Raw genomic sequence first — 25575 nt, 5'->3', positions numbered from 1 at the left:
CAGCCATGTCTCCAGAATATGTAAGCCTTGCCCTTGACAGCTTGGAATCTCAATTTCTCCAATAACTCTATCTCTTTTTCTACTTTTAATCTACAAACTCTATTATATAAATGCATGTTTTATTTGTTATTTGCCTTAATGATTCATTAGTGGGCATGTAACTGTGCGTCAGGGGGTCTGTTTTTGGGTGAGAATTTCCTTGGTATCAGAGAGGATAAAATCTGAAAATTTTCATCTAATTAACTTGAAAACATATTGAATCCAGGGGTGCAAAATACAATCACTGCAGGGAATTCAAAAACATTACACATAAATTATCCGTCCACCCACAACTACTTCTAAATTAGCCATCTTTACCTCAAGTCTTTTGCAACATAAAATAGCATCTTTCTTTACATTCTTCCACTTTGCAACATCTGTGTTTTTTCCTTAGTCATAAAGATATTACCAAAGTTAAGTTTAGCAAGAAATGAGCAAGCAAATACTTATCTCATATCTCAGTTGTAATTATTCAATTACCGGTCAAAGTCATTAGACTAATTGATGCAGAAGCTCTCTATAAAGATCAGCATCACATATGGTTGGCAGTTTCAGACCATTTGCCACACAGCAAGCAAGCAAGATGAAGGCAGCATACTTTTATCTTGCTAATGCTGTCACACTGGGCCTACTGTCCTTTTCTTCAGGTTTGAAGGAGAAACTTACAACACCTGTCAAGGTATGTGAAGGATTCAGATGAAGCAACTTATCATGAAAGAAGGAGTTCTAATTGGGTATTTCATTAGATATTTGAGTCTATGAGCTGAGAACCTGGACTACTACATAGAACTACGATGTTGCAGCCACTACCGATACATGGTTGAGAGAAGGGCAGGATTGGCAGTTCAAAGTTCCAGGGTACAGATGTTTGAGATGTGATAGAGAAGGATGTAAAAGAGGTGGGGGACTTGCATAACTCTTATGGGAGAATGTCACAGCTGTACATTGAGAGGACATCTTGGAGGGCTCATCCAGTGAAGCCATATGGGTAGAACTCAGGAATCATAAAGGTGCAATAATTATGATGGGGTTATACTATGGGCTTCCAAGAGCCAGTGGCAGGTAGAGGAACAGATATGTAGGTAAACGATGGAAAGGTGAAAAAGCAATAGGCTTGATGTACTGGATGATTTTAACATCCCCCATAATGACTGGGGCTCCCTCAGTGCCAAAGGCGGAGATGGGGCAGAATTGGTTAGATGCATCCAGGAGGGTTTTTTCAAGCTATATCATGATAATCCAACCATCAGAGAGGCTGTACAAAACTGTGTCCTGTGGAATGAGCCCGACCAGGTGATTGAAGTTTCAGTGGGGGAGTGTTTTGAGAAGAGTGATCATAATTCCTTAAGTTTTAAGGGAGTTATGGAGAAGAACAAAACAGGTCCTTCGGTGCAAGTGCTAAGGTGGGGGAAGGCCCATCACAACAGTATTAAACAGGAACTGGGGAAAGTAGATCGGGAGTAGCTGGTTAGAGTTCAAAACCAACACATTCCTGTGAGGTTAAGAGCTGAAGACAGCAAGGTTCAAGAAACTTGGGTGAAAAGAGTTATTGTAAGTTTGGTCAAAAAGAAGGAAGCATATGTAAGGTTTCGGAAGTTGAAATCTGATAAGGCGCTTGAGGACTATAAAGGAAGCAAGAAAGAACTTAGCAGGGAATTAGGAGGGCTAAAAGGGGCATGCGATGTCCTTGGCAAGTAGGATTAAGGTGAATCACAAGGATTTTATACAGTACATATATCAGGAGCAAAAGGGTAGCTAGGGAAAGGGTAGGTCCACTCAAGGACAAAGGAGGGAATTCACGCGTGGATTCAGAGGAAGTGGGTGAAGTCCTAAATGAGTACTGCACATCAGTCTTCACCATGGATGATGATGAGACCTTGAAGGGACATGTTGATATTTTAGGGTCTGCTTATATAAATGAAGTGTTGAGTATCTAGAAAAACATTGAGTCCCCAGGGCCTGATGGAAACTATTCCAGGGCACTGGAAAAGGCAAGGGACAAGATTGCTGGGGCCTTAACAGAGGTCTTTCTATCCTCTTAAGCCAAAGTCCCAGAGGACTGGAGATTAGCCAATGTTGTTCCTTTGTTGAAGAAGGGCAGCAGGGATAATCCAGGAAATTATTGGCCATTGAGCCATGCATCAATGGTAGGGAAATTATTGAAAAAGATTCTTAGGAACAAAATTTACTCGCATTTGGAAAAGTAGGGCTGTTGACATTGTCTACTTGCTTTCAGTAAAGCAGCTCACGGTAGGCTGGTCCAGAATGTTAAGTCACATGGAATCAAAAGTCAGGTGGTAAATTGGATACAAAATTGGCTTGGTCATAAACAGAGGATAGTGGTGGAGTGGTGTTTTCTGATGAGAGGTCTGTGATCAGAGGTGTTCTGTGAGGATCAGTGCTGGGATCTCTCGTTTGTGACATGTACTCATGACTTGCATGAAATTTTAGGTGGCCTGATTGGTAAGTTTGCAGTCAACACAAAAATTGTGAATAGTAGGCAAGGTTGTCGAAGGGTACAGCAAGATATAGACGAGGAGGAAGTTTGGGCAGAGAATTGACAGATGGAGTTTAATCCAGACAAGTGTGAGGTGATGAAATTTGGGAGGACAAATGTAAGAGGGAAGTATACAGTAAATGGCAGGACCCTCAGGAGCATTGATGTATAGAGGGATCCTGGGGTTCATGTCCATAGCTCACTGAAATTGGCAACACAAGTGGATAGGGTAGTAAAGAAGGCATATGGCATGCTTGCCTTTATTGGTCAGGGCATTCAGAAGTCAGGAAGTCACAGTGCAGTTGTATTAAAACTTTGGCTGGGCCACATTTGGAATATTTTCTGCAGTTCTGGTCACCTCACTCAAGAAAGGATATGGAGGCTTTGGAGATGGTGTAGAAGAGGTTCACCAGGAGAATGCATGCATTGGAGTGTGTTAGCTACATGGAGAGCTTGGACAAACATAGATTGTTTTCTCTCACTTGTCGGAAGCTGACAGGCAACCTGACAGGAATATATAAAATGATGAGAGGAAGGTTTCTACTCATATAATATTTTTCAATTACTGGATGTGGTGCTGTTTAATCTTACATCAACTGGGGTCCCTTTGCTTCTTCTGTAATCTTCAAAATCTTCACTTCAGATCAAATGACAGTAGATGGTGTCTTGCTTTAAAGAGTGCCTTGCTTTGGGATTATTGATGTAAACTTAGATCCATTTATGACAGCCATTTTCATTACTTAGTTTTCACAATTTCTTTTTGGCTTTTTCAGCAATGTCCACAATGTGTTCCTTAGTGACTGCAGGATGACAATGTAGCATGAAGTCGGTGCAAACACAAGGTCATCACAAACATCGCACAAAGTTTACAGTGTGCATGTGATATTCTGGGAGGATGTGGCTTCCTTCATATATTTCCACTTTTGTCACACACAATGAGATAACAATGTCTTGCTTTATTGCAGTTTTGGTTTTGTTCAGTGTCATTGCATTGGGCATATGTTCAAGGTCAAATAATTCACATAATCCTCTATGACCTTCACTTCACAACAGCTGAAGGATATTGTTCACCCTCAGGAACTTTTACACTTGTTTCATAGAGAAGCGATACTTGTGACCACAAGTGTGTCTCATGTTCTCCAGCATCACTGCCATGTCCACTGCCTGCCAACATCACTGTTCTCCCCGGGGAAAAGAACTTGCTCTGCAAGTGGCAACATCTAAACTTGATGTTTTTCTGCAGCTGCTTGCATGGGCACATGAAAAGGCAGAGCCATCTACAGAATTTCTTTTACTGAAGTCAGTAACCTCTTAACTAGCAGCAGTATCTGGCACCAGAATGTATCAAAAATCATACCATGTGTCCTCAAGGTAGCCTTATGCACAACATGCCCCAATTAGTTTTTCTCTATGAGAAGGTTTCAAAATAAACTGCTGCAAAGCTGATTCTAAACTCTTTCACTTCTCAGAAACACTTTAAAATTAGTGATAGTATTGATTTGGAAAACTAAGAGTTTGGGAAGAAGCTTCTCTTCAAAGTCAATTAGGAAAACATCTGTTTTTCATAAAGAACAATTGTTAACAATTAATAGCTTCATAAATCCCATTTTTCAAAGCTGTGTGTTTTTGTCAACTTTTGCCTTCTGGGTTCATTTGTTTTCACTAATGAACCCAAAATGCATCTTGCTCCCCAAGACAAAAAATAAAATATTATCACTTGAAAATAAACCTTTTTCTTGCATCTAGGAAATATGGAAGGCTTCTTCTATTAAAGTACCGGAAAACCTGATCAATAAATCAGTGGATGCAAATAACCTTCCTCGATGTGGTGTAACGGACCCCAGAGATTTCGCAATACTTCCAGGACGTGCAAAATTTCCAAACACTGATCTCACCTACAGGTATAGTTCTTGGTTACTTGAAATCTCCAATTCATTCAGTAACAATGGTCGATTCTTCAATGATCATTCTCAGTGCCAAGTGCATCAAGCCTGTGATCCTATGAAGGAAACCAGGTTAAGGCGCTATAGCACAGTATGCTTGGAAAGTTTACTTGGGTTTACTTTGTATATTAAAAGGATATGCCATAAATTTCCATGCTGTTCTCCCAATTACCTAGAAATTCCAAAGAAACACTTTAACTGGCTGAATCTCTTTATGTTCTAAAGGTTTCCACTAACACAATGCTGGATGATTGGAAGAACCGCAGTAGAAACTCAATCTTTACCCCATATTTAGCACTAGATTTGGAGATATATCACTTCTATCTGAAGAGGTATTTCAAAACAAGTTTTAGATTTCTGGGAGTCAATGACAGTGTTTGTATCAATTAATGGTAGGTTTTAATATAATTCCAGCAGTTATAAGGCTTGGTCGTGTCTTTTGGTTGTTGTTTGCTTTCAGGAATCTTAAAGTACACAGATGTAAATTTTGTAAATGTATTTTATCAGCTATATTTCAAGTAGCTTTCAATTCAACTTTCAGCAATAGAAACTCCTTTCCAGTCATCAATACTGCCAACAGCAATATACAAAATATCATGTCACGATACAACATCTTTGCCCCTGACTTGTGTCATTCTTCACTAAAGGAACCATGAACAAGGAGTACAGTAGTTTTAACACACTTGAAGGAATTTTGTTACTGCAAACTCGGATCATTAAGGGACAAGCTCAACCTGATTTAAATTCATCACAAATGAGAAATATGGAGAAAACAGGAGGACTTATTCTTTGAGTGTTATAGCAAACCATTGTGTGGAGGTGAAAAAATGTTGCTGAATCCAATGTTCTAGATCAGTGCCAATATTACAAAGCATTAATCATAGGGCATCTTTTTTTTATACAGATACTCACTATAGTTGGTTATCTTAGAATATCCACTGACCAGGCTGTAATCCAAGAGTTTGTGCGAACTCTGGAATCACTGAAGGCAAATACTAATACTTGTTAAGATAAAGATTAAATTATGTGTACTTCCCTGACAACCCCAAAGAGACTCTGCCAGGACAAATGGTCATATTTCCACTTTAAGAAAAAACAATAATGATAATAACCTTAATAGAATTCAGAGTTGCTAGTTCAGTGGAGGTTAAGGGATAGCATCCTGGGTGATCTTCTTCTGTCTGGAAACAGCGGTAGTGTATTTCTGCACGGAACATTCCATTCTATGAGGAAACAGGTGATAGAAAGCACAGCAAACAGTGAATTATAACACAGAACTATAGATACTTTCAGCTGATTAATGAGGATGCCCATGCCATTTCTTGTGCTCCTCATCTTCTGTATATCCTGTCACCATCTGAACTCTTTGAATGGGTGTGAACCTTCGCCACTGTAGAAGAGGTGCTTACTGAAGGGCAGATATTGATTTCACATACAAATATGTACAATCATTGCAATAATCAGTTACGTTATTAGAATAATTAACTTTGTCTCTCATAGGATAAGACAACACACACCAGACTTAACAGACAGTGAAGTGAACAACATTATAGCGAATGCTCTCAACACCTGGGCCCGCGTTACTCCTTTGACATTCACGCAGACAACATCCACAGCAGACATTGAAATTACTTTTGCTTCCAGAGGTACGTTCGGATAAAAACATGTTAAGAATAATATGGTCTTTACATCTGCTGATTGGTCAACTTTCTATTTACACCATACTTGTAATTAATTTCAAACAGTCAGACCATAGTGCTGTTTTCATCCTTACAGACAAATTATTCTTGACTGATGTGTGTGTTCAATGTCTCCTGCTAGATCACGGTGACAGTTCTCCGTTTGATGGATCTGGTGGTGTTCTGGCCCATGCTTTTGGCCCTGGAACAGGGATTGGAGGTGATATTCATTTTGATGAGGATGAAACTTGGACAACAAACTCTGATGGTAAATTCTTGCTCATATTAGTTGAGTTTCTGGATTCCTTACCGATCTTCATCACCTTCAGTTGTAACTAAGATGTCCTCGAAAGCCCTGGGCAGGTTGCTTGTCCCCAGACTGGGTTTGAAAATCAAGGTCAATGGATAAACTTATTGAAAGGTGATGTATTGCTGTTTAGCTTGGGATTATTCTTTGGCAACACCCAACAGAAAATTGTGATAGATCACCTTGCAGAGCTTAATTTGGCGGGAGTACGAAGGAAAGCACTTGGACCTTATTGGAGCATGCAGCTCTACATGCCTAGTTTGTATTACATATTTCCTGGTCAGGGCAGATAACTTAGCCTGACCCAGCTTTGCTTGACATGACACCAAACAAACTTTTGATTTGTCTGTCTAGCGCCAAACTAGTTTTGAATTTTCCGGCCATTTAAGCCATTCTTCTCAAAATACTTACTGTGTCAAACTGCTTACCAACACAGAAATCCCAGGAAACTGTGCTGCAAATGAATTACAACAATAGTGGTGCCTCTTATGGGATTTTTGCATCATTCTACCAATGATATTGTTATTCTGTAGATTCCCACTCCCCCTCCCCATGTTCAAGAACAATGTTTTTGAATTTGTGACACTTTCTCATCTGCCCACCAAGACTGAAACATAATGGACCGCATTAACTCAGTTACATTTGTGAGACTAAATAAAACCTCTGCTCTTTTGTGGTACTTTTAATCAGAGAAACCTGTCCCAATCATCTATATGGCATGCACTCACACAGTTGGCATCACTGGCGCAATTTTTCACCATCTTACCTGGATTCCAAACAACATGAGCCTCAACTCCACAATTCCACTATTCTTGGAGGATTTTTCCCAACCCTACCTGCCTAGAGTACATTCCAATTACACCTCAGTTACACCACTGTCACAGGAAAAGTTGCTTAATAACATTTCACAAACAGATTTAAGCACAACACTATAACTTTATTTCTCCAGACTTCAACTTGTTTCTTGTTGCGGTACATGAAGCTGGTCATTCACTGGGACTTGACCACTCCGAGGACCCTAATTCTGTGATGGCTCCCATCTACAAGTATGTGAATACTGAGGGGTATACTTTGCCACAAGATGACGTTAACGGCATCCAATCTTTATACGGTAAGTCCTAAATCTATACAACCACTACATGCTCTGATTCCAATGGTAGGACACCCATCTTTTGCTCCACCATTGGAATCAGAGTCTTGCTTCAACCTTTTGAAATTCCTCCTCAAGAATTTCCTCCATTCCACTTCTTTGTCCAACTCTTAAAACACCTTAACGTGTCATCAACCAAACTTCTGAGAAAGTGATAGAGTTATACAGCATGCAAACAGGCCCTTGGTGTACGTTTCCTACTCCCTCTGAATCATCTGCTGCAGTTTGGGGAAGAGATCGGTAGAACCTTGGAGAAAGGTTCTATTTATCTCTTCCCTGAACTGCAGCAGATGATTCTGGGGACTTTTTAGGCTCAAAGCTAAACAGCTGTTTATACCATTTTTCATAAATTTCCACCAATATCCTAGCTCAATTACAATGGATTTCAGGACTAACCCCACAGAAATGCCAAGTATTTCTTTGCACACCTCTTTCACAAGTTCTTTGGAACTCTTCCTCTGTCTGAGTTACTGTTTGAATAGAATGCCTACTCATGTTTAGGCAGCATATTAAATGAGTGCTTTGCATGTTGAATGACAAATGATGAGCGATTCGTTTCTGAATTCATAGTCTATTTTAAAATCCACCAGTCTATGAATTCTCTGATTTCTTGTGAACATGGGTGATTTATATCAAAAAGTTTATTGAATCCTTTGTGTTCAGCACACATCTGAAGATTTGATCCAGGTCACTAATGCAATAGCTGTTTGACAACCAGTGACTGCACTGTGCACACAAAGCACATTTGATGTCAATACACAAAGTTTTCTCACACTTTCATGAATTTCTAATCAACTAACTTTACAATATATGTTGAAATCAAATGACTTGAACCATCAAAGAATGGTAACACTCCCCCTTTCCTTTTTCATGTTTGCAATCTTATCTCTTTAAATCAAGGGCCTCTTCTTAACAGCACAGCAGCATCCACCACACCTCTAGCATCTTCAACACAGAAGTCCCCAGCATCTTCAACACAGACGACTACAAAGCAACCAACACAGACGACTACAAAGCAACCAACACAGACGCCACCAACCTGTGACCCAAACCTGTATGCAGATGCTGTTTTGAAGATAGGGAGAACAGTAATTTACTTCAAAGATGGGTAAATAATTACTTTATAAAACTACTGCCATCTACAAGATTTACATTGTACACAGGTATGTTCTAAGAAATGAGCTATCTTAATCCTGAGCAGAAAGTCCAGGCTGTTTTGGTGCTGGGCCCCATACTTCGCCCGCTGGGCTGGCCAAAAGCCCGAGATTAGTGTTGACAGGAGAGGAGACTCCTGCTGTCTGGGTCCCACCAAAAAAGTGGGATCATTCCCAGTTCAATTTATGATTCCTTGTTAGACTGCTTGCTGGCAAATGGACTGATTCTCCACTGTGTAGGCTCCATCCATTTGTATCTTAATATTGAAACGGTGAATCTAAATACACGATAAGATACTGATCTACATAATTATCACAAGATCACAAGACAAAGGAGCAGAAGTAGGCCATTCAGCCCATCGAGTCTGTTCCACTACCTCAGGATGAGCTAAACTATTTCCATCTTTTCCCCTTTTCCCCATATCCCTTGATACCTTGACTAATTAGACACCTATCAATCTCCTCCTTAAACACCCCAATGATCAGACCTCCACAGCTGTATGGAGCAACAAATTCCATATATCAACGACCCTCTGGCTAAAGAAATTTCTTCTTTCTGTTCTAACTGGGTACCCTCTAATTCTAAGACTGAGCCCTCTAGTCCTGGACTCACCCACCAAGGGAAACGACTTTGCCACATCTACTCTGTCCAGTCCTTTCAACATTCAAAATGTTTCTATGAGGTCCCGTCTCATTCTTCTGTACTCGAGTGAGTACAGTCCAAAAGCCGACAATTGCTCATTGTATGTAAGACCTTCCATTCCGAGAATCGTCCTCGTAAATCTTCTCTGAACCCTCTCCAACATCAGTACATCCTTCCTAAGATAAGGGGCCCAAAACTGCACACAGTATTTCAAATGAGGTCTCACCAGTTCCCCAGGAAGCCTCATCAACACATCCTTACTTTTATACGTTATACCTCTTGACATGAATGCCAACACAGCATTCGCTTTCCTTACCGCCAATCCAACCTGGTGGTTAACCTTTATGGGAATCCTGTACGAGGACCCCCAAGTCCCTTTGTAATTCTGTACTTTGAATTTTCTCCCCATCTAGATAATAATCTGCCTGCCTATTCCTTCTTCCAAAGTGTACAACCACACATTTCTCAACATTGAATCTCATCTGCCATTTCTTTGCCCACTCTCCTGTCTCCTGTCTCCTGTCTCTCTCACTCTAAGTCTCTCTGCAACCTTCCTGTTTCTTCAATACTCCCTACTCCTCCACCTATCTTGGTGTCATCTGCAAACTTAGCCACAAAACAATTTACTCCATAATCTAAATCATCGATATACAGTTAAAAAAGAAGCGGCCCCAACACCGACCCCTGCGGAACACCACTGGTAACCGGCAGCCAACCAGAACAGGATCCCTTAATTCCCACACTTTGCTTTCTGCCTATCAGCCAATGCTCCACCCATTCTAATATCCTTCTTGTAATTCCATGGGCTCTCATCTTATTTAGCAGCCTCTTGTCTGGCACATTGTTGAAGGCCTTTTGAAAATCCAAATATACCACATCCACAGCCTCTCCCTTATCCATCCTACTTGAGATTTCTTAAAAAAACTCCAATGGGTTGGTCAGGCAGGATCTTCTCTTCAGGAAACCATGCTGGCTTGGGCCTATCTTGTCATGCACCTCTATAACCTCGTCCTTGAGGATAGACTTCAATAACTTTCCGACCACCGATGTCAGACTAATAGGTCTGTAATTTCCCTTATGCTGCCTCCCACCTTTCTTATACAGTGGAACTACATTTGTGACCTTCCAGTCCTCTGGAACAATGCCAGAGTCTATTGATTTCTGGAAAATTATCACCAATGCCTCCACAATCTCTAAAGTCACCTCCTTCAGAACCCAAGGGTGCACTTCAACCGGTCCGGGAGACTTATCCGTCCTTAGTCCATTTAGTTTCCTGAGCACCTTCTCTCTAGTAATCTAGTGATCTTGACTGAACTCAGTTCTATCCCCTGAGACCCCTTTGCTCCTGACTTAGTGGGTGGAATTGCAACTGGGATAGGCTGAGAATTTCAGAACTTTTAAATTCATTTTGTTTATCTGTTCCATGATTCTGCTGTCCTTAAATAAGGCTATTAATAATGTAATCAGTATGCATGTCTGTATAAGGAGAAGGGATATCTACATATAATAAAACCAATTGTGCATTTACAAAGAATGAGCTTTTGCTTTGGGCACAATTGATTTTCCACCTTTAATATTGTGCCAATTTTTATAACTCTTCTTGTTTAAATTTTGACTCAAACTCATTGGTATATAACAGAAGGCACAATGGGAGATCCAATGCAATCAGCCAGTAGTTTAGAATGTAACCAGCTCTTAAATTTTTGGTTGATTCAATGTATTCATTGATAAATTTACAAGAATGAGATGGTGTGGTTTTATTAATGCTACTTTAGTTGCCACTTATGAGTAACTTGACTTTTAATCACTGAAAATGATTCGTAATATATATGCAGAACCAGTTATTAGCTACACAAATGCACATTGGTCCGAATCTTAATGAATTGAATATGTGTTTAATAATTAAATTTTTGTACAGCATTTTTATCACCAACTGCAGAGAAAGAACATAATTTGCTTTCAAAAGGCTCCTTGATAACCACAAATTTGTACATTAGAAACAACCACAGTAATTTAAATTTCATGTTTTCATTCACACATCCACATGGACAAACTGACATACACACACACACACTCACACACAATGTGTGTATCTCTAATGTGCTTAATGATTCCAGGAGCATGCTTCACATGCCTTTGGTCACTTTGACGAATACATCAACGTGAATTATGGTCAGTCATGTAAACAAATAGAGAAATGTTTTTGAAACTTGTACTGGAGTCCTTACAGATTGATTAGTTCAGCTTTTAATTTGGCCTTGAAGTTCCTCAACTGTTTTGGCCAATTTCAGATGAATCAGCAATAAAAATTAAAGTGTGCCATCTTAAAACCTAGGTTATGAGATTCACTGCCTTGCATATCATCAAAGTGACAGGAATTCTTGGCAATAAAAGTAAATCAAAGTGTAATAGTTTCATATCTGTGCATACACCAATAGTTTATGAGGCTTCTAGCCATCAACAAGAGCAGGAAATCACCTCATCAACTTAGTTGCCCAGATAGCCACTGATGCAAGTTTGTTTATTGTTGTATAGGTTCACGAAGAGTTCACTATCTCCACGCATAAGCCGAGTTCAAGACATTTGGCCAGGTGGCCCATCAAATGTTGATGCTGCCTTTGCAATCAGATGGAGAAATTGGAAAACCTATCTTTTTCAAGGTAACACGGTGCTTGCTTATTTTTTAGTAATGTGCCTATTGCAGTATTTTTAACAATTGATTTTCTACAATCTATTATCATACAAGAATTGGATTTTATATAGAGATTTCTTATTTATTAATAGGCCTCATCATAAATCAGTAGAAAATATACAAGAAGCCAGAATTAGCATCGGCATCAGCACATTTGCTGTCGTACACAGAAATCAAAATAGTCTTCTGACCTTGGTGCCTGCAACATTTTTCATAGTCTAATTATTATTACAAGTATTTGTAGGTCAATCACGGGAAGATAATCAATCCAAGTGTGCAAGTATCACTGTCACACACGTCATGATATTGTTGTAACATGAAACTGAGTGATAGGATGGAACAACCATTTTGAGTATATTTTTACAGATAATGTCCTCCTTACCTTGCAGGATCACAATACTGGCGCTTTGAAAGGAATGTTTTAGATTCGGGGTACCCAAAGCCCATCAGAAACTTTGGTTTTGCAAACAGTGTTCAGAAAATTGATGCTGCAATGCGTATAAATCGCAGAACAATACTGTTCTTTGTGGGCAATCAGCTCTGGAGGTTTGTGCTTTCTTTGACCTATTTTCTGCTGCTTTTGTTCTCATGTCTTTGCCCAATAACATTCTATCACTTTCCACTTTAGGTACAGGATTGGCGTAGGAATGATAAGAGGATCTCCAGTCCCACTGAGACAGGTCTTTAGACAAAATGACAATGTGGATGCTGCTGTTAAATATCGAGGTAATTGTACAATTTGTAGGGAAAAATAATCAGTAGCTTCATAACTTGAGTACAATATTTTTAAAAAATCATGTGGAGATGCAGCTAAGATGCTATAGTGAGATTTGAGGTAACATCTTTAATTGACAAGTTTTCACTTGAATCGATCTTCTAGAATTAACAATATCATGGCAGTTTGTGGCACAAAAACCTTTTCCAGGAGAACGTGGATCACTTCTATCCACGTTCAGAGAAGGCAGAAATCAGCATCTCCTCACCCCTTGCTTCATTGAATCAAGAATCTATCCCAGCAGAGGGGCCTCACAAAATCAGCTCCATTGTGTCACCCATTTTCCCTCTTGTCCTCTTGAATTTGTTTCTTTAGAATACTGGGGACCACCGAGCACTTAGCCGTGAGATTTGTCTATTTTTCCAGGCTTTCCAAGCCCTCAGGATTCAAGGTCCATCTCTGATTTTTATTTTGTACTTCAAAGGGTTAAAAGAAACAACAAACACTTAAAAATATCAAATACCAGAGACACAGGGGACAGCATTAACCTCAGCCTCTGGCTGGGAATGGATGATGTTCAATACTGAAATTGTGAAAATCCAATTCACTTTGATTTCAATTTTCTGAGGAGTGAATAGATTGGACCACACAATACATTTTTATTCACTGATCCAAAATCAATAACCCAGCATAAATTAGTCATAATCATTTCTGGGTGAACTGTAGTCCCTCATCCCTCTTGTAAATCTATTACATCTCCATTGTCTCCATATCCTTCTCATAGTGAGACAACCAAAATTCAACACCACCTGGCACACGACCACTCTAACATCTATATACTTCTGAAGCAACTATGCTATGTGAGTGCAAACCTTTCCAATCCTGTTGGAAATTTGATCCCTGGCCACAGTAGGGGTGAAGAAGTGAGAATGAATTCCAGGAAGAGAAAAAAGCTCCATGGATTTCCTGCCTCACCCAAACTACATAAGGAAACCACTCCAAACTTTAAAAGCATTTTACCTGGTCTTCCAGGGTTTATGGTGCTTCATGTCCAGACAATATCAATGCCACCCACTTGTGCCTCTCTCTTCAGCAGTAGATCTCAACTCTCTCCCCATGTCAGTGTCAAAATTTACACTGGCCCATTTGACAAAGTTACAAGAACTACCAATATGCTTCCAATCCTGGTTCAGGCCTCTTGGAATCATTGGTCAGTGCAGCCAAGGTATTAAACTGCCAAATGGTAATCGGAGTCAATGCAAACCTCATACCAGTCTTTTACACAGATGTTCTCTGACCTCCAGCCAGAGTTACAATTTGAATCTGTTGAACCAAGCACAGAAATGTGGACATCATGTTTTGATAAAATATTTTTGTTTTGTTAACAGGAAACTATTACCTCATAAGTAGAAGGAATCTCTACATATACGACCAGAGGTTTAGACTCAGACGTGTGTTCCGCTTGAGAGGATGGCTGAACTGCCTCTGAATAACTTTGTTTTGCTGATGCGCTGCTGTGCATGGCATTTTGTGCAAAATATTGCTGGGAGAAGATTAAAAATTGTAATCTTAGATATTAGCTAAAATTAACAATTCAAGGCATGTGTAATGATTAGCTCTTTCACAACATAGTGACTACATTTTAATAAGAAGTTGATCAGTTGCTTTGATTTCTTAATTATTCAATAATCATATTTTCAATAAGTGTATCTTAAAATAAACCTGATCTGGGTAACAATTAAATGTTCGAGTGTATGAATAAGGAGCAGGAGAAGGGCATTTGGCCCCTTGACCGTCTTCCTCCATTCAATGTGATCATGCCTGATCTGATTGTATCTCCAATACCACATTTCCAACCACCCCTGCAACCTGTCAACCCCTGGCAAGGAATATACTGTGCACAGTACTCCCAATGTGGCCCCATCAATGCCTCTTTTAAATGAAGCAAAACTTGTTTATTTTTCTATTCAATTTTCCCTCACAATCAATAACAACATTTGTTTTTACCTTTCCTAATATCCTTGCTGTACTCACATACCAGTCTCTTCTGTATCATTCACTAGGCCACCCGGGTCCCAGTGCACTGCCAAGCACAGACAATATGCTTCTTTTTTCTTATTCCTACCAAAATGGACAACTTCACATTTGACCACCTTAGGCACCATTTACCAGATCTTTGCTGATTCACATAACCTATTTTTTCTCTTTGCAGCCTCACACCCTCTTCACAACATACTTCAATAAATCACTGGCAAATTTAGCAACCATATCTTTGGTCTTGTCATCCAAGTCATTCATATAAATTATAAAAAGTTCAGGCCCCTGCAGCAATCCCTGTGGCACACCATTAGGTCTTGTCATCCAGAAAATGTTTGCCTCATTTTCACCATGGATGTCGAGTCTCTGTACACTTCCATCCCCCATCAGGAAGGCCTTAAGGCCCTCCGATTCTTTTTTGATAACAGACCCAACCAGTTCTCCTCCACCTCCACCCTCCTCCGTCTGGCGGAACTGGTACTCACCCTTAACAACTTTTCTTTTGGCTTCTCCCACTTTCTCCAGACTAAAGATGTAGCCATGGGTAGTCGCATGGGCCCCAGCTGTGCCTGCCTCTTTGTCGGCTACGTGGAACCGTCCATATTCCAAGCCTACACCAGTAATGCCCCTCAACTCTTTCTCCGCTACATTGACAACTGCATTGGGGCTGCTTCCTGCATCCATGCTGAGCTCATCAATTTCATCAGCTTTGCCTCCAACTTCCACCCTGCCCTCAGATTCACTTGGTCCATCTCCGACACCTCTCTCCCCTTTCTGGATCTCTCTGTCTCCATCTCCATAGACAGATTAACCACAGACATATTCTGCAAACCCACTGACTCCTACAGTTACCTTGACAACACCTCTTCCCACCCTGCCACTTGTAAGGACGCCACCCCCTTCTCCCAGTTCCTCCACCTCCATCGCATCTGTTCCCATGATGAGACTTTCCATTCCAGGACATCAGAGGTGTCCTCCTTTTCCAGTAACCGGGGTTTCCCTTCCATCACCACTAATGCTGCCCTTACCTGTATCTCCTCCGCTTCCCACACGTCTACCCTCACCCCCTCCCCCTGCTGACTTAACAGGGACAGGGTTCCCTTTGTCCTCACCTACCACCCCACAAGACTCCGTATCCAACACATCATTCTCCGCAACTTCCGTCACCTCCAAAGGGGTCCTACCACCAGCCACATCTTCCCCTCACCCCTCTCTCTGCTTTCCGTAGGAACCGCTCTCTTTGCAACTCCCTTGACCACTCGTCCCTCCTCAGTGATAACCCCCACTGGCACTTATGCCTGCAACTACACCAGTCACTACACCTCCTCCCTCACCACCATTCAGGGTCCCAGACAATCCTTGCAGGTGAGGTAGTGCTTCATCTGTGAATTCGAGGGTGTCATTTATTCCATCCGGTGTGGCCTCCTGTACATCGGTGAGACCCGACGCAGATTGGGTGACCGCATCATCAAGCACCTTCGCTCCATCCACCGCAACAGCCAGGACCTCCTGGTGGCCACCCCTTCAATTCCACATCCCACTCCCATACTGACATGTCTATCCATGGCCTCCTCTACTGCCACGTTGAGGCCAGACGCAGGTTGGAGGAACAACACCTAATATTCTGTCTTGAGAGTCTTCAACCTGATGGCCTCAACATCGATTTCTCTAACTTCGGTAACTCCAACCCTTCATTTCCCCCCCACCCCTACCCCCACCACCTCTTCCCTTATTCCTGTGGCCCCCTTCCCCCGCCTTGTTGACCTGCCCATCTCCTCTCCTCCCCTCCTCCATCCTTTATCCCATGGTCCACTGCCCTCTCCTACCGGATTCCTTCTTCTTCAGCCCTTTGCCTCTTCTACCTATCACCTCTCAGCTTATTACATCTTCTTCCCCTCCCCCCCAGGGTGTTACCTCCTCAGCCAGCACACAGGCTACCATCTCAGCAGAGCAATCCCGACAGGGGAATGCTTCCACCCACCTAGTGAAGTGATCAATGATCACCAAGCAATACCGTTTACCCCTTGACGGGGTAATGGCCCTGTGAAGTCTATCTGAAGTTGATCATGGGCCTTTGGGCCGTGGCTGATGCCCTAGTCAGATTTAAACTGCTTTTCCTGGGTCACACTGAGCACATGATATGGACTGCTGGCAGAATTTAACAATATCCCTCCCCATCCCTGGCCACCACCAGCATCGGTCTAGCTGGGTCCTCATCTTATCCCGCCCTATGTGAGCTAAACCATGGTAGGTTTTTAACAATGTATGTCTGATGCACTCTGGGGCTACCATCCATTCACCTTCTCGCCACATCCCATCTTCCTTATGCACTGCTCCTGCCTGTTCCCAAATCCACTTTTCCTCTGATGATGCCCCCTCTTATATCGCCTTCTACTGAGACTGGACCAGATTCCTCCTCAATTGCCTTATCTGCCTGATCAGCAAGTGCATTTCCCTTTTGTTCAGGGGTGTCTACCCTTCTGGGCGCCTTAATCTTTATAACTGCCAGTTCCTGGGACAGCTTAGCAGCTTCCACTAACTCCTTTACCATTTCTTCATGTTGTACGTGTCCTCCTGACGAGGTCACATACCCTCTCCTTGCCCAAGCTGCCATGTAATCATGTACTGCTCCAACTGCGGACCTACTGTCTGTGAAAATGTTCACTCTCTGTCCCTTTCCTAATTTAAGGGTCTCTGTTAACACTTTTAGTTCTGTCACTTCTGCTGACCTGTGGCCCGGGAGTTTTCCTCCTGCCGTTAAGTTCCCCTCTTTATCCACAAAAGCCCATCCCGTTCGTGGAGTACCATCATGGTACTTCCTAGACCCATCTACAAACAAGGTCAATACATCATTCCCCTCTAAGACCGTTTCTCCTATAACTGACTCCTCAAGCCCTTGCATTAGCTCCATGCATTCATGTGGGGATCCAACCTCTCCCAACAAACTGGCTGGGTTAACCGAACTAGCCCTTATTATCTGTACATACTTGTCAATACTGCCACCCATTTCGCTCACCTGCTGTCAGACACTGCACTTAGTTTCCCTGTCTCCAGGAGACTGACTATGCTGTCAGGTGTGTGCAAGACTATCTGACCCATCAGAGTAATAGGTTCTGATGCTCCAACAGCCTAAGTCACACAGTCTATTGCTTGTGTACACCGATGCATTCCTGCCTCTGCAGGGTCCTGTCTTACAGAAAAATATGCTACAGGCTGCAACTTGTCCCCATGTTCTTGGCATACAACAGCAGTACAAAACTCCCCCATGTTCTTATAATCCCGGGCCATATGCCCCCTCCTTCCGCATCTGAAACATTCCACATCGCCTTGCTTGTTCTGTCTTACACCTGCCCTTATACCTACACATTCTCCTGTTTTTCCCCTCTCTGCTTCTGCTCCCATTGCCCAGCTAAGAATTTGGTTAAATGTGTGGCCAACAGGTTACCCCATTTTTATTATCCAGGTCAGATGTGGACCCATGCTGTCTTTAAGAAGTTGTAAGAAGACGTCATCGTCCCATTTAGGCCATTTAAGGCCACTGTGTTGCACATATGCCTGATATTTTCGATCAGTATAATCCTCAACTCTCTCTTTTTGCTCTTGCTTAATTAACGACCTTTGCCATAGCCTTGGAGAGGGATAGGAGCAGACGATGTGGGGAAGTATTTAACTGGCGGAGGGGGAATTATGATGCTATTAGGCAGGAACTTGGGAGCATAAATTGGGAACAGATGTTCTTGGGGAAGTGCACAGCTGAAATGTAGAGGTTGTTTAGCAATCACTTGCATGGGGTTCTGGATAGGTTTGCCCAACTGAGGCAGGGGAAGGATGGTGGAGTGAAGGAACCATGGTTGACAAGAGATGTAGAATATCTTGTCAAGAGGAAGAAAGAAGCTTACCTGAGGTTTTAGAAAGCATGGATCAGACAGGGCTCTGGAGAGTTACAAAGTAGCCAGGAGGGAGCTTAAGAATGGACTTAGGAGAGCTAGAAGGGGGCATGAGAAGTCCTTGGCGAGTAGGATCAAGGAAAACCCCAAGGGAATCTACACATATGTGAAGAATAGGAGGATGACTAGAGTGAGGGTAGGACCGATCAGGGATAAAAGAGGAAACATGCCTGGAGTCGGAAGAGGTAGGGGAGGTCCTAAATGAATACTTTGCTTCAGTATTCACCAGAGAGAGAGACCTTGATGTTTATGAGGATGGTGTTTGACAGGCTGATATGCAAAGGCATGTCAACCTGAGGAAAGAGGATGTGCTGGAAATTCTGAAAAACATTAGGATAGATAAGTCACTGGGGCCAGATGGGATCTATCCAAGGTTATTACGGGAAGCGAGGGAAGAGATTGCTGCGCCTTTGGCGATGACCTTTGAGTCCTCACTGGCCACAGGAGTAGTGCCAGATGATTGGAGGGTGGCAAATGTTGTTCCTTCATTTAAAAAAGGGAGTAAGGATAACACTGGGAATTATAGATCAGTGAGTCTTACTTCAGTGGTGGGCAAATTACTGGAAAAGATTCTTAAAGACAGGATTTATGGGCATTTCAACAAGCATAGGCTGATGAGGGACAGTCAGCATGGCTTTGTGAGGGGCAGGTTGTGCCTCACAAGCTGATTGAATTCTTTGAGGATGTGACAAAGCACATTGATGAAGGTAGAGCAGTGGATGTGGTGTACATGGATTTTCATATGGCGTTTGATAAGGTTCCTCATGGAAGGCTTATTCAGAAAGTCAGGAAGCATGGGATCCCGGGAAACTTGGCTGTGTGGATTCAGAATTGGCTCGCCCATATAAGAAAGAGGTTGATGGTAGGTGGAACGTATTCTACCTGGAGGTCAGTGGCCAGTCGTGTTCCACAGGGATCTGTTCTGGGACCCCTGCTCTTTGTGATTTTTATAAATGACTTGGATGAGGATGTGGAAAGGTGGGTTAGAAAGTTTGCTGATGATACAAAGGTTGGTGGTGTTGTGGATAGTGTGGAAGTTTACTGTAGATTACAACAAGATATTGATAGATGCAGACCTGGGCTGAGAAATGGCAGATGGAGTTCAACCCAGATAAGTGTGAAGTGATACACTTCGGAAGATCGAATATGAAGGCAGAATACAAGGTTAATGGCAGGACTCTTAGCAGTGTGGAGGAACAGAGGGATCTTGGGGTTCACACCCATAGATCCCTCAAGGATGCCGTGCAGGTCGATAGGGTTGTTAAGAAGGCGTATGGTGTGTTGGTCTTCAGTAGTCGGGGTATTGAATTCAAGAGCCACGAGGTGATTTTGCAGCTCTATAGAACTCTGGTTAGACTACACTCAGAGTATTGTGTTCAGTTATAGTTGCCTCATTATTGGAAGGATGGGTGGAAGCTTAAGAGAGGGTGCAGAGGAGATTTACTAGGATGTTGCCTGGATTGGAGAGCATGTCTTATGACGATAGGTTGAGTGAGCTAGGGCTTTTCTCTTTGGAGAGAAGGAGGATGAGAGGTGACTTGATAGAGGTGTGCAAGATGATAAGAGGCATAGATCAAGTGGACAGTCAGAGACTTTTTGCTAGGGCGACAATGGCTAACACGAGAGGACATAATTTTAAGGTGATTGGAGGAAGATATAAGGGGGATGTCAGGGGTAAGTTTTTTACACAGAGAATGGTGGATGCGTGGAATGCACTGCCAGCAGAGGTTAGATAGACACATGAATGATAGAGAAATGGGGGGCTATGTGGGAGGGAAGGGTTAGATAGATCTTCGAGAAGGATAAAATGTCGGCACAACATTGTGGGCCGAAGGGCCTGTACTGTGCTGTCATCTTCTATGTTCTTTAAAGTAATCTTGGTCTAATTTGCCTGTCCTTTACCTGTCACATCCTTAAGTGCCTCAGTAAAATCCTGTAGTTTGTCCTCTGGGGATTCGTTTCTCCCTTTAAGCCAACTTTTACTTTGGATATGGTGGGGCAATGCAGACCAGACCTACCTGGATATTTTAGCCTTTAAAAGAATGTGTGTATCATCAAAAGTCAGATAATGGGCCTCCCTTAATTCTTCAACCTTTTGCCAAAGAATCACATTATCATCATTTTATGTTTGGTAGTGGGTAATTCATTTAGCAACATTTGTTTCACCGTTGCTGTAAGAGGTTCTTCCGCCCTGGACTCTGTGGCATTACTCCCTACGGTCTCCCGGACAACCCAGAGGGGTGCTAATTCTGAGGTGCCCGCTGCTGCCTTGTTATTGGGTGGAGGTGGTAAACTTTCATTACGAGTCCCATACTCATCAGCTGCATCAGCTGAATCATTCCAATCTACATCATCTTCTGGGGGCATGCTTGGACTTACGCTACCTACCATTCGCCCCAAAATCAGAAGGTTCTGAACTTCTCTGACGATCGCTACTCCGTGGTAATTGCACAATAATGCTGTTACTACTACTAGGGCCTTTTCACATTTGCCCTTTCTTGTCCATTCCACCAGGCAATTTGTGCAGGGATTGTTCCCTCTGCATTGTAATCCTTCTTTACCATTTTTTGTATCAACTTACGGTTATGGTGCACTACTGTCTGTATGAGGAATCCTTCAAGGTCCCACACTACTCCACCAGCTTCCTTTTTCCCACCATGGCCATACCTTAAACTGCCTGCAATTCCAGCTCCCCGATCCTATGTCTCAAAGTAAAGTTGGTTAGTCAATCGATTTCTCATATCAATTGCAACCTGTAACCACCCGGACCCTGTCTGCCAGTTACCCAGACACCCTAATCCCCTGTTCTCCAACACCAAGCTCCTCACATTCCAAAGTCTCTTTCTACTACAACTTACGGTCGCAGTCGACTATGGGGTTATCCCCCAACCTAACAGGGTGGTATTAAACACGCTCACCCAACCAGGAGCCTCATAGTCGGTTGCCAACCACATCAATTGTAGGAGCAAACGGAAAGGCCACGCGGAGTTGGTGTTCGAAATAATGGATAATTTATTAAAAACTGGTGCACACCAGGAGACAAGTCAAAGCTGATCTACCTGAGCGCGAGTTTGGTACAGCTTTTATATTCTTAGCTGACAAGATTACACAGGAACTTGATTAACAGTAAAACTAGGTTTGGGTAACAGAATGGTGACTAGAGAAAGACTTGATTAAGTAACAAACAAAGCCTTAATTACAGAATAAAATGATTATCCACAAGTCCAACAGCAAATCCAATTTTCTATTACCATGGGTGCACACTATAACATCATTAATGAAGCTCCTGAAACTTGGGTGTCGTTGCTCCTGCAGTCCATGTCTCTACTCTTCGTCTTGTCTGCAGTTCCCTGTTACTACATTAGCACAATCCACCTCCCTATTTACTAGTTATTAGCCCTCACTATTCTTTCCCCTGCAACAGTCCCCAACACAAATTGCAGCAAAAAGAGGCAACCTATGACCAGTGTGGCACAGTGTTGGTAGAACTAGGAACACATTGTGCTCGTTTGTCGCTTTTCTCCCAATTTGTATGCACACTCTGCAGACATTGGGTCACCTGACTGGGCCTTCAGAAGTGATTTCCTGTGACCCAGATACCTTCCAAAGACTTCACAGTGTGCACCAACAAACAGGGCCTGCTTCTTCCTGCATTTAGCTACTGAGATAGACATCCAATCGTGACAAGGCTGGCAGTGCACCATTACAGAAGAAAAAAACAGAGTGGGTGATCACTACACAGGGCACCTGTATCAAGTCTGCATGAGCAACCCTGAGCTTCCAGTTGCTTGTCTCTTTGATTTGCCATCCCAGTTCCACTCTGACCTACCTGCCTGTGGCGACTGCACTGTTACCTCACAGCCATAAGCAAACTTGAGGAACAACTCCTTATCTTTGTCTGGGAATGTTGCAGTCTGCAGGACTCACTGTTAAATCCTCCAACTTTAGGTTTCTGACTATTTCTGCCAGTCATCCATCTGTAATTTTGGCTCCGTCTGTCTCTTTCTAGTTGCACAGCCTGACTTGTTGGGTATGTACCACCACCCTGCCACTAGTAATTCATCACACAGAACCAGAATCTGCCTCTGACTGCCACATTAATCCACCTGATCTCACCACAGATTCATGGAGTCAGAGTTATACGGCATGGAAACTGGCCCTTCAGCCCAACTAGTTCATGCCATCCAAGATGCCGATCTAAGTGATCCCATATGCCTGCATTTGGCCCATATCCCTCCAAGCAACATCTCCTGCTCGGTAGCAACATCTCCTCCTGGCTAACACTCAACACAAGTGCACCTCAAGGATGCATGCTTATCCCACTGCTCTACTCTCTCTACACTCATGACTGTGTAGCCAAGCAAGGCTCAGACAACATGCATAAATTTGCTGATCAAACTACTGTTGTTGGTACAATCGCTGATGGTGATGAGGAGGTGTGCAGGAGTGAGACAGATCAGCTGGTTGAGTGGTGTCGCAACAATAACCTTGCACACAATGTCAGCAAGACCGAGCAACTGATTGTGGACTTCAGGAAGGTGAGGTCAGGAGACCACACACCAGTCCTCATTGAGGGCTCAGCAGTGGAAAGGGTGAGCAGCTTCAAGTTCCTGGGCATCAACATCTTGGAGGATCTATCCTGAGCCCAACATATTGATACAATCATGAAGAAGGCATGCCAGCAGCTCTACTTCGTTAAGAGTTTTAGGAGATTTGGTGTGTCACCAAAGACTCTTGCAAATTTCTATAGATGTACAGTGAAGAGCATTCTGACTGGCTGCATCACTGCCTGATATGGAGGCTCCAATGCACAGGATCACACAAGGCTGCAGAGGGTTGCAGACTCAGCCAGCTCCATCACGGGCACAACCATCCCCACCATCAAGGACATCTTCAAGGGATGGTTTCTCAAGAAGGCGGCATCGATCACTAAGGACCCTTAGACAGATTCTATTGATCTCTTGCTAAATCATTGGACTACTGGCAGAAGCAGTTCTTTTTGCTGATTAATTGGATTTCCAATTTTGCAGCGAAGTTACACAGCAATCTCTACAACAATTTCCTTTGGACACTTTATCTTTAAAGTAAGGAATAAATGCAAGTTCTATGAATGTTTGATATGGGATTTCAGTTTATGTACTTTGCACACTGAGTGGCAAATGATAGATTCACTTGTGAATTAATTGTTCTGTTCTCGTTGGGCAATTTTATTCACTTCAGCTTGACACCCACCAAGTCTCCAACAAAGAAGCCAACAACCTATGACCCAAATCTGTTTGTAGATATTGTTGCCAGAATATTTTACTTCAAATACAGGTAAAAGATTTCCTTTTTAAAACCAGTTCCATTCACATGATTTACATTGTACACAGATAACCTTCAATACCTCAGATAAGCTACTTTAACCAGCAGCAAAGAATGGGATCACCAAGCCTTTCTTTCCAGCACCAAGTCCGAGCTATTTCTGAGCCTTATTTCCATTCTGCCAGCCAGCTGCAAATGTTGAGCTGACATCCCACTGCACAGCTGGTTTTCACAAAATGGGACACCAGCAGCATCCCTTCCAGACTGGCCAAAAGCTAGAGATTAATGTTGACAGGAGAGGAGGCTCCTGCAGTCCTGGCCCCAACAAACAAAAGGAGAAGGAGATATTTCCTGCGATATTTTATTAATCCTCACAAGAGGTCACTTTAAGGACTCCTAATTAGGCTGTGCACTGGCTGGTACAAATGGGCAGACTGTTTGGTATATGCTCCATGTGTAGGGGACCTCAAGGATGCAAGCAGAAACCTGATACAACATGGAGCTAAGGTGGACTGTCCCATCCTTTATGTTGCATGTTATAGGGGAAGACTTTAAAGACTGTTGGCAATTCCAGAGAAAGTGGACAAGCATGTGACTACAATGTCTATGGAAAGGTGAGAAGCTTGACTGATAGCACAAACTTGAAAGGGCTGCACACCATAGATCTCACTAAAGATAGACAAATGGGGATGTATACTCCTTGCACGGATCTGCTGACTTAATTAAGTCCAGTTATCTGGTCAGAACTGAACTTAATTAAATCAACAGATCCCTGCAAAAACGACTCTTTTGGTTAACCTTCCATCAGTGATTGAATATTTCTTCCATTACACCAGACTTAGGAAGGGAGGAGAGATGGGAATGCTGTTGCACACTGACAAGCTAATAGTTCCGTGCCATTACCTCAGCAGTGGAGTATGCTGCTGTCTCAATCTCTTTGGAAAACTCCATCTGGATGAGATCTGTTTCTTGTATATTGTGCACACATATAATTAGCTCCTTTAGCTCTTTCCTCGGGAATACAGGTGTGACCAAGGTTGATTTGAGATCATCTTTACAACCTCATTATGTAGAATAAGGGATCTCCATGGGACACAAGTAATGGAAGGGAGTCTCCACTCATAGATGAACACTTTGGCCACAGTCACATAAAGACAGTCTCCTGTCAACTTTTCATGTATGGACTGACTGAGGCCAGTCTTCTTGGTGCTAGAAGTTCTATTTTGAGTGGATCACCTGGAATCCCCTTAACAGCTCCTTCCATAGATAATGAATGACTGTAGCAGTCAAACTCTGCACTGACCCCTGCTCATTGCTGCACTTTTACATTGCAAATCACAATCCTAGGAGTTTCCAGCACTACCCCAATTATTTGCTGCTCAGAATGATGGGTGAGTAATTTTCCATCTACTGACAGTGGTCATCTTCAGACAAGCAGATATCTGCAGAACTGTGAGGTCAGCAATAA

At 42.5% G+C, this 25575-nt stretch overlaps 1 protein-coding gene across 1 annotated transcript; it reads left to right on the top strand.

The window, feature by feature from the left end:
* The first annotated feature begins 564 nt into the window (after nt 1-564).
* On the top strand, nt 565-14562 carry LOC127576007 (neutrophil collagenase-like). Its single transcript, XM_052026326.1, has 10 exons — nt 565-718; nt 4283-4437; nt 5980-6125; nt 6301-6426; nt 7415-7576; nt 8516-8723; nt 11948-12072; nt 12494-12650; nt 12733-12830; nt 14208-14562. Exons 1-10 carry the CDS (start codon nt 578-580, stop codon nt 14306-14308), a joined length of 1419 nt encoding a protein of 472 aa, XP_051882286.1. The 5' UTR covers nt 565-577; the 3' UTR covers nt 14309-14562.
* Nucleotides 14563-25575: the final 11013 nt, after the last annotated feature.

This window comes from Pristis pectinata, chromosome 11 (assembly GCF_009764475.1).
Source record: "Pristis pectinata isolate sPriPec2 chromosome 11, sPriPec2.1.pri, whole genome shotgun sequence".
Classification (NCBI taxonomy): domain Eukaryota; kingdom Metazoa; phylum Chordata; class Chondrichthyes; order Rhinopristiformes; family Pristidae; genus Pristis; species Pristis pectinata.
The sequence above is the reverse complement of the archived record's forward strand: the minus strand, read 5'-3'. Positions and strand labels throughout refer to the sequence as shown.